Raw genomic sequence first — 8,748 nt, 5'->3', positions numbered from 1 at the left:
CCTGAATCCGAGCGGGGGGTGGGGGAAACGCGCGCCGCTGCCCTCTCCTCCCGCCCCGGCGCATTCTGCCCCCCCATCTCCGCGCACGCGCGGCGCGGCCCCACTCACCCGCTCGCGGCGAGCGGCTCCCCCTCCCCCCACCCCGCGCGGCACCTCAGCGGCGCGAGGCGGCGGCGGCGGCGGCGACAGCGCGAGACCCGGCCCCGCAGCGGTGGCGGCGGCGGCGCCCCCCCACCACCACCTCCCCGGCGCGCGCACCAAACACCACCGCCACCTGCGCGAGGCCCAGCGGGCACAGCTTCTACATTCGCACTTTCGCCACGGGCGACTCCGGGAGACCCACGGGGCCGAGGATAGCGGCTTCGCCTCGGCCGGCGGCCTATGAAGCTCAAGAGTTGCGGCCCAGTGAGCCTGGAGTTTGGCCGCATCCCCCGGAGAATGGACTTCACCGCGACTATCCAGCTGCTCTGGCCTGGGACCCTTGACGAATCGGCGGCGTTGAAAGCAGCGACTAATCCCAGAGGAAAAGGGGGCGGGGCGAAGGGGAGGAGGCCAGCCAGAGCTGGGGAGATTTGAGTGGCGCGTTGAACAGGCGCAGATTCGTCAGGCGGGCGGGGCGAATCGGTAGACGGGATGCGCGCTCCTTTGCTCCTCTTTCCTGCCCCTTCCTTAAGCGATCAAAGGTCTGAAAGGCTGCAGATTCGCCACAAGTCTTGGCCTCAGCTGTTGTCTCCCTTCACCAGCCTTGGTGGAGTCAAGAAAATAATGCCTGGTTAGCCAAGCCCTGTTGGCAGAGTCGGTCACTTTTCCTGGATCTTTCTTACTAGCACAACTCACAGGACTGCTCAGTTCCGACCTGGGGGAAATGGTTACGGAGTCCGATGAGAATTTTCAGCCGAGTATGGAGAGGCCCGAGAAATTCCGAGGAGGAGCCGGCCTAGCGAATCTGCGAATTATTTAGTGGGCGGGGCCAGGGCTCCGCGCACAGAGGGCGTGGTCAGCGTGCGGAGCCCGGCGTCGCCGGGGCGCTTCCTGTAGGACCCTCGGAAACCCGGGCGGGCTGGGAGGGGCGCCCAGGAAATGGAAAAATACCACCAACAACGGTGACTCAGGCTGTTTGGCGCCTCACGTAATGCAAGGAACGTTTTCCTCCCATTATCCTATTTGGGCAGTTTTTTAACATGCCCATTTGACAGATAGGGGACACTGAGGCCGGCAGAGGGTGCCGCACTTTGCCTGTACTGGCCCGCCATTAGTGATTAAATCTTAGTCGGTGTCAAAGTTATGTGATAAGGGTGGGTCTTAAAGGATCTTGAACCAGTCCTGTAAAAAACGGTAAATTAGGTCGTACTTGAACTAGGGTGGGCTGGTTGATTTCCCAGATTATCATGGTCCCAGTGCCCGCCGTTTTCAGTTGTGCAACCCTCTGCCCCGCCTCGCTTACGCAGTCCCGCCGCTCGAGGGCAGCACCAGCCCAGGCTTAAACCTGAGACTTGGGCTGAGGTCGCCCTGATGATCGGCACTCTTTTTCTTAGGCTTGGACGCAGCTTTCTTGGTCTCAGGGTAATGGCACTCCCAGGCACTATCAGAGCTGAGGGGATGCCCTAAGTTCCAGACTTTTTGATGTATGACCTTGGGCAAGTCACTAACTTCGTAAAGCTTCAGATTCTTCTTCTGAAAATAGATGTTAATTACTGTTATGCAGAACTATTGTAGGCGTTAAAACAGTGCAGGAAAGGCCCCTGAGGCCTGGTTCATGTAAATTCACAATTTTAAGGAATAGGAAAAGCGATTTGTCCAAAATCTCAACACCAAAAGAACTCTTCTGGGAGAGGCTTAGGACCCTTTACAAATTTAAGGAAAATGAGGCTGAAGAAATAAATTTACAATGGAAACAGGGGTAATGAAATCAGATTCTTTCTCTGGTCCTCATTGAAAGATACTCCTTTTCTCAAGCGAAAGGTTCCCCTTGTGATAGTAAAGGTGGTCCAAGTTTTCCCTGACTGGCTGTGTGGCTTTCAAGACTTGTCTCTTGAGGTGATTGTTAAAGCAGTTAAATAGGCTAAATAAAATGACCTATGAGAAGCCCCTAGTATGTGTAGTTACTCAAGAAAGAAACTTACACTAAAAGAAACTTAATGTTGTTCGGTTACTAAGTCGTGTCCAACTCTTTGCAACCCCATGGACTCCAGCATGCCATGCTTCCCTGTCCTTCACTGTCTCCCGGAGTTTCATATCCATTGAGTTGGTGATGCTATCTAACCATCTCATCCTCTGCTGCCCCTTCTCTTGCCTTCAATCTTTCCCAGCATCAGGGTCTTTGCTACTGCCCTTCGCGTCAGGGGGCCAAGAACTGGAGCTTCAGCTTCATCATCAGTCCTCCCAATAAATAAATATTCAGGGTTGATTTCCTTAGGATTGATTGATTTGATCTACTTGCAGTCCAAGGGATTCTCAGGAATCTTCAGCACCACAATTCGAAGGCATCAGTTCTTCAGCACTTAGCCTTCAACTCTTGCATCCATACATGGCAACTGGAAAAACCATAGCTTTGACTATACGGACCTCTGCTGAAAAAATGATGACTCTACTTTTTAATATGCTGTCTAGGTTTGTCATAGCTTTCCTTCTAAAGAGCAAGTTTCTTTTAATTTCGTGGCTGCAGTCACTGTCTGCAGTGATTCTGGAGCCCAAAGAAAGAAAAATCTATCACTGTTTCCACTTTTCCTCCATCTGTTTGCCATGAAGTGATGGGGCTGGATGCCATGCTCTTAGTTTTTTGAATGTTGAGTTTTAAAACAGGGTTTTTACTCCCATGCTCAATGGAAGAGATGGAGACCCTGGATTCTGTAACAAGATTGCAAAACCCTTTAGCCTAACTCAGTCTCCACATTCAGAAGCTACTGGGCCCTGTCAGCACTAGAAGGGAGTCAAGCCTGGAACCTTCCCTCCTCCACCTCTACCCTGCCCCCAGGGATACTTGCCTCTACTTGGCTCTTAAGAACAAGTCCCTGTTCCCGAGGAGGCCTCCTCTTCACTCCATTCACAGCCACAGCGACATGTGTAAAACACAATTTATTATACAAAACTAGGTGCATCAAAAATTCAGTGTCAGAAGAGTTCTGTATTCTAAGGGCTATGGAATGGACCTTCTCCCTTATCACCCCAATCCTTGCTAGGGAGTCAGGCTGGGTGCGTGGCCCCCCGGCCCTGGACCAGGAGAGTAGGAATCAATTATAGAAGCATGAGTGTGTGTCTAGGGCAGTGGGGCAGGCATTTGAACCTCCTCCAAATAGGGAAGCTCTCCCTTGGAAAGGCTGGACCTGTGCCTGGGGGAGAAACACCTAAATCCCTCTCTACCCAAATGCCAAAGCGAGAGCGTGGAAATCAAAATCTGAGGATGGGGGAAAGCTTAAAAAAAAAAAAAAAAGCCAACCATAAAACAGTCTACAAAAGTAAAATAAGGATTGCCTGCCTTCTGGGCCAGCTGGACGGGCGAGTATCCTTCTGACGTTCTCATTCTGTATGGGGGCAAGTGGCTAAGAGCACCGAAGGTCTGACCAGGGTCTCCCTGCCTCCCCTCTACCTGCCACAGGAGCTTGGACCAAGGACCTTCCACTTAACTCTCATTCTCTTCCCAGCCCCCTGGGTGTAGAGTAGAGCTTCCAAAACCCATGAGGCAGACTAGACAGGGAGAATCCCTGGGAATGTGGGAGCTGCCCCAAGATCTAGCCCGAAGGACCCTGAGGGCAGGAATCTGTTCTCCACCTGAGAGTGGCCACAGGAAGTAGCTCCACGCACGGCCTCAGAATGGGGTTGGTAGATCCGGGGCCTCTGACTGACCCCTGGGGCAGGCAGTGCTCTCAGCCTTGGGCTAACACCAGCCTCACACAGCCTGAAGCTCCCCCTGCAGGCGACTCAACTCCTCTAACTCTTGCTTGTGGCGGTCGGTCTTGTGAGCCACCAAGGAGCGGTAGAAATGCAGGGCAAAGGCCACAAACACTAGCCCTACAGGTACCATGATTGCCGTGGAGGCCATGGCGGCTTGCCAGCCTGGTCCATGGGCCGCACCACTGCCACATGCTTGCCGTGGGGGGCAGGGCTCAGGGGGCTCAGCCTGTGATGGGGCTACAGAAACAGAGGACGGCTTGGAAGCTGGACTAAGGGAGGTGGCCACTGGCGGCAGCTGGGAGGCAGGTCCCACTGAGCCTGATGTGCCTAAGGGGGCCCCGATGGGCACAAACTTGACCCAGCCAACCAGGACAACTTCAGCCAGAAAAAGGAAGGTGCCCAAGGCAGTGGAGAAGCCCCAGGCCAGTTCCACGTAGCGGTGGAGTCTCTGGTGTGGAGACTGGTGGACAGAGTTGAGGTTGTGGATGTTGCTAACGGCTTCAATGTGAGGCAGCAGACAGGTGGAGACCATGAGTGCAAAGAGGTGCACAGCCACCAGCACGGTGGTGCAGGCGCTGAAGGCCACCAGCAGGCCCGGCGGGTATTCATGTTTGCTCTCCAGCTGCACCTCAACCATGGCCACCTGTGGGGACAAGAGGGGATGGGTTGAGTGTCCATAACCTCAACAGTAGAGGGCTTTTTTGCCTGTACATCACTGATGTATCCCTAAGACCTAGAACAGTGCTTAGTAGAAAGAAGGCCCCCATGCTTTAAGTGAATAAATGGACAACCTTGGCAAGGCTCTGTCCTCTTCCAGGCTTTGGTTTCCCCTCCTGGGGGGAAACTAGAGGGTTGGATGGCATGTTTCTGACCATCTTATCTTTTATAATACAGGGGCCCGGGGCTTCCCTGATGGTCCAGTGGTTAAGAATCTGCCTTGCAATGCAGGGGACACGGGTTCAATCCCTGGAGGGAGAACTAAGATCCTACATGCCTTGGAGCAACTAAGCCCACGAGCTGCAAATGGAGAGTCTGTGGGCCGCAATATGTCCAATGTGCTGTAACTAACACCCAATGCAGCCAAATAAGTAAGTTTAAGATAATTTTGAAAAAGATGCACATGATTTTCACTTAAAAAAATAGGGGTTAAAAAAAGCACAGATTCTGGAGCGGGGCTGCCTGGGTTCATTTTCAGTTGTACAAACTGTAGTCTTGAGCAAGTGGTTTAGTTCTCTCTGTGCCTCCCTTTCCTCATCTGGAAAATAGGGATGGATAACAGCACCTACCTGCCTTATAGGGTTGTTGTGAAAATTTAATGATACGTTTAGAGATACATCAAGTGATAAGAATAGTGTGAGGTACATAGTATGCTCAAGTAAATGTTTGCTGTTATTATTAGAGTTAACACTGAAGTCCAAGGCCGGAGTTTGCAAACTGGCACACCACAACCCAAGCCAGCTTGCAAACATGTTCTGCTTGGCTCAGACAGTGCATTTTATTTTATTTTTTTTAAGAATTGTTGCCAACTTCTAAAACTCAAGAGATTTCATGTAAATATCCCTATTTCCAGATCCTCCTGGAAATTTGGAAGATCAGATTACACCAGGCCCACATTCCTGCATGGCAAGTATCAGTCAGAGTTGAGTCATGGCTGCTCCCTTTGCACAGGTGATGAGGGTCTCTTGAAAGCCACAGTCCCCACCCAGCCAACTTGACATCCATACCACCTGTGTGGTCTTTGCACATATTAGAGTTGATAATCTTGTTCTAGGGTTGTATAAATTTGGATTCTGAGCTAAACTGACTAAATTCAAATCCTGCCACGTACTTGCTGTGGAACCATAGGCAGGTGTCTTAATATTTCTGATCCTCAGTTTTCTCATTTATAAAATAGTCTTAGTAGTAGTACCTACTTTGGAGGATGACAGGAAGATGATACACATTAAACCCTTAAGCATAGTGCCTGGTACTTAGTGACGGTTCAATACAATTTATATAATGTTATTCTAACCCAGGTCACCTGAATTCCAGGATCAGGTTCTTTCCCCATGCCTGGTTCTTTCAGGATCCATTAGATTGCTCTGGGCTGGGGCAAGGAGGAAAGTGCAGAGCCGAGAGGGTAGTAGTAGGAAGGCAAGGCTGAGTATTTTGGGAAATTGGGCCGCAGCGGATGTTAGCAGTTTTCTACAGACAGTAATCTGGGCCAGGCCTGGTCTTGGTTTCTCCGGAGCCTGATTCAACCTTGCTCATCCCTGACAGGACTGGGGCCAGTGTGACCCCCAGAACCTACTCATCTGGCCTCTTGATCCTGCAGAGAAGGTCCTGGCCCTTAAGCTGTCACCTCAGCAACCTGCAAGTTCAGAGCAGGCGGGATTGTCTCCTTGGGAACACACTGGACCATGGGGGGTTGGGGGTGGGGCAACTCCCTCAGCTGGGTCCCCAGGGCTGCTCTCCTTTCTCTGCAGTCTGTACAGGTGAAGGGGAGCATTCCCTGTCCTGCGATGACCCCACATCTGGCAGGGTGAGCTGGCCTGTGGATCCAGGACCCTCACATAGAAAACCATAGACCTAAGGATGACCCTTAGGGATAGAAATGTTCCTGCCAGTCATGCGAATACAGAGGCTGTGACAAAGAGAGGGGCAGGGACCAACTCAAACCACCCAGGGCTATGGCCCCTTTTTATCCCCATCTTGATACCCCCATTTCCATGAGGACCCCTCTCCAGCCCATTTTCTCCTTTTTCCTGTCATGATATCCTGGAAGAACAGTCCAGCGACCCTGGGTCTCAGTTCCTCCTGTATCCTTCAGCTGCTGAGTGCTCTGGCAGAGCCACCACGCACTTTGGGCCTTGGTTTCCATCAACAGGGAGTCTCAGCCATTCTGATGCGGGTCTTGCTCTGACGTGCCTGGATCCAGGATCTGATGACAAATATCAGCTCATCTTGCTTGGGGTGGCTCCCTGGCCAGCTACAGAGGGCGCGCCCTTCCACGATCTCACAATTTCCCACTGGCCAGCAATGGGGGGCGGAGGCCTGTCCCGGGTCACACAGCTGGCCACAGGCAGGAAGGAGCCAGGACCTGTGTCTGCTGATGTCTCCTCACCCTAGGACCTCCCTCAGCCTGCTTCCTGTGAGGCCTCTGCTGGACCGTTAGCTGATTAGCATCTGCCCACACTTGGAGTTTAGCTGATTAGCATCTGCCCACACTTGGAGTTTATCATCTCCAGAATCGTGCTTCCTAGACAGATTTCCCCCCAGAGACTCCCTCACAGGTATCTTCTGAGAGCTTTCCCAGGCCACCACTAAGCACTCTTCATGTCCCCTAGGGCCTGGCCGCCCTCCTCCTGTTGGGTGACTGCTCCATCCAGTTTATTCTCACCCCCTGGATGCTTGAAGTCATCCTTCAGCCCCAACCAGCTCGGATTTGCTGTTGAACCTGTGGTGGGGACCCAGAAACCACTTCTGCCGTATCCTGTCCCTTCTGGAGCTCTGCGCTCTGTCCTTGCGTATGTTTCCCTGTGATGTGTGTCCCCAGTGACGCGTTTAGGATTTGCTTATCCTCCTCGGGCCCAGTTTATGCTAGGAGCCACCCCCACACCCATTAAGAGAGACTTGCATAGTCCCTTGGGACCTTGTTTCCTCCCCCTACTTTTCCTTTGAAAGACCGGTCTTTCCCACTCCTCCACCCTGTCTCCCTTAGGTACCTGTTCATCTTGCCTCCGATCCGTTCCCCACCAGGGGCTTCACCCCCACCCTGTGCGCCCCTTCCCTCCCCTCACCATGGCGAAGCCCGAGAGCAGGGCAGACGTGCGGCTGGAGGCTTTGAGCTTGGCCCGGCTGAGGTAGAGGCGGCGCCAGCTGAGCGCCCGCAGCGAATGCTGACTGGCCCCCATGAGGTCCAGGTAGCCGCGATGCACGAACTCCCGGTACGTGGCCGAGCCCGCGGGGCTCTCGGCCTCCGGGTTCAGCGGGGCCTGTTCGCCCGGGTCCCCCTCGCCGCCCTTCATCCTGGGGCCGCGGCACCAAGCGGGCTGGTCCGTCAAGGCGGAGCCGAGTCGCCTCTGGGGCCCCAGCAGGGCGGGCCCAGGTCTGGGGAAGGCCCCATGCCCTGGCGGGACGAGCGGGGATGCGGGCGGCGAGCTCCCAGGAAGACGTGGCCCGGGCGGAGCAGGAAGAGCAGGCGACTGCGGGGAGCCCTAGGGGCTGAAGCCGAGGCCGAAACAGGAACTGGGGCGGAGGCGGAGCTGAGGCGGCCACATGATGGGGTGGAGCCGGGGGACCGTGGACAGAGATCCCAAGGGACCCCGAGACCCCAGTCCACCTAGGATGTCCTCTGGGTGCCTCAACCCCACTGTGATGAACGCCGAGCCCCAGTGACTGGGAGTTCCGGATCCTGGACCACTCCAGGTACACCTGCACACCTCGAATGTCCAGACTCCTAACCCTCACCTGAACAGTAAACTCAGGAGAAGTGACCCCATCTCACCCTAAAGACTGCAGGAGGCCCTGCAGCCTCAATTTCTGGAGGCCCACTTAGACCTTAGGTCCCCCAGACCCATCCAAAGAGCCCCGTCCTCCCAGACCCTCAAAGAATACTCCGGCCATCCCCCCTAACTCCCACCCTCGGCATCCCCAACGCCACAGACAACCACACGCAAACTCGGCGGCCCCGGCTGGAAGATTTTGAGTTTTATAGCAAACCGTATTGTACAGACCCGGGGCCCAGGGGCCCAGCCCGGCTGGGTCCCCCACTTATCCCTTGCTGGGCTGCCTCCTCCCCCTCCCCCAAGCGGCCCCATCCTCAAGCCTTCTGCGAATCCCCAGGACCCCCTCCCCTCCGGCCTTTGGTCCACCCAG

General features: G+C 54.3%; 2 protein-coding genes across 3 annotated transcripts in view; both read right to left on the bottom strand.

The window, feature by feature from the left end:
- The window catches only part of SETD1A (SET domain containing 1A), a 24,750-nt gene extending 22,550 nt beyond the window's left edge, over positions 1–2,200 (bottom strand). Inside the window, 1 exon segment of the mRNA XM_010837446.1 lies at positions 275–2,200. The gene's annotated coding sequence lies outside the window, so the exon portion shown is untranslated.
- Positions 2,201–3,056: 856 nt separating this feature from the next.
- On the bottom strand, positions 3,057–8,742 carry ORAI3 (ORAI calcium release-activated calcium modulator 3). 2 transcript variants are annotated; one of them, XM_010837342.1, is made up of 3 exons: positions 7,671–8,742; positions 3,879–4,534; positions 3,057–3,543 (listed from the first exon to the last, which is right to left on the bottom strand). In XM_010837342.1, the coding sequence occupies exons 1-2, from the start codon at positions 7,896–7,898 to the stop codon at positions 3,887–3,889; spliced, it is 876 nt and encodes a 291-aa protein (XP_010835644.1). In that variant the 5' UTR covers positions 7,899–8,742; the 3' UTR covers positions 3,057–3,543; positions 3,879–3,886. The 2 variants fall into 2 exon arrangements, with proteins under 2 accessions (XP_010835644.1, XP_010835643.1); XM_010837341.1 differs by having other exon boundaries at positions 3,057–4,534.
- Positions 8,743–8,748: the final 6 nt, after the last annotated feature.

Source organism: Bison bison, unplaced genomic scaffold (genome assembly GCF_000754665.1).
Source record: "Bison bison bison isolate TAMUID 2011002044 unplaced genomic scaffold, Bison_UMD1.0 scf7180017864072, whole genome shotgun sequence".
NCBI classification, from domain to species: Eukaryota; Metazoa; Chordata; class Mammalia; order Artiodactyla; family Bovidae; genus Bison; species Bison bison.
This window is presented reverse-complemented; position numbering and strand designations above follow the sequence as displayed.

Excerpts from the sequence above, each read along its gene's own strand:
- ORAI3 (XM_010837341.1), bottom strand. The coding sequence starts at position 7,898 with ATGAAGGGCGGCGAGGGGGACCCGGGCGAACAGGCCCCGCTGAACCCG. Across the intron at positions 4,535-7,670 it reads TGCTCTCGGGCTTCGCCATG|GTGGCCATGGTTGAGGTGCA; the intron begins GTGAGGGGAGGG and ends TTGTCCCCACAG.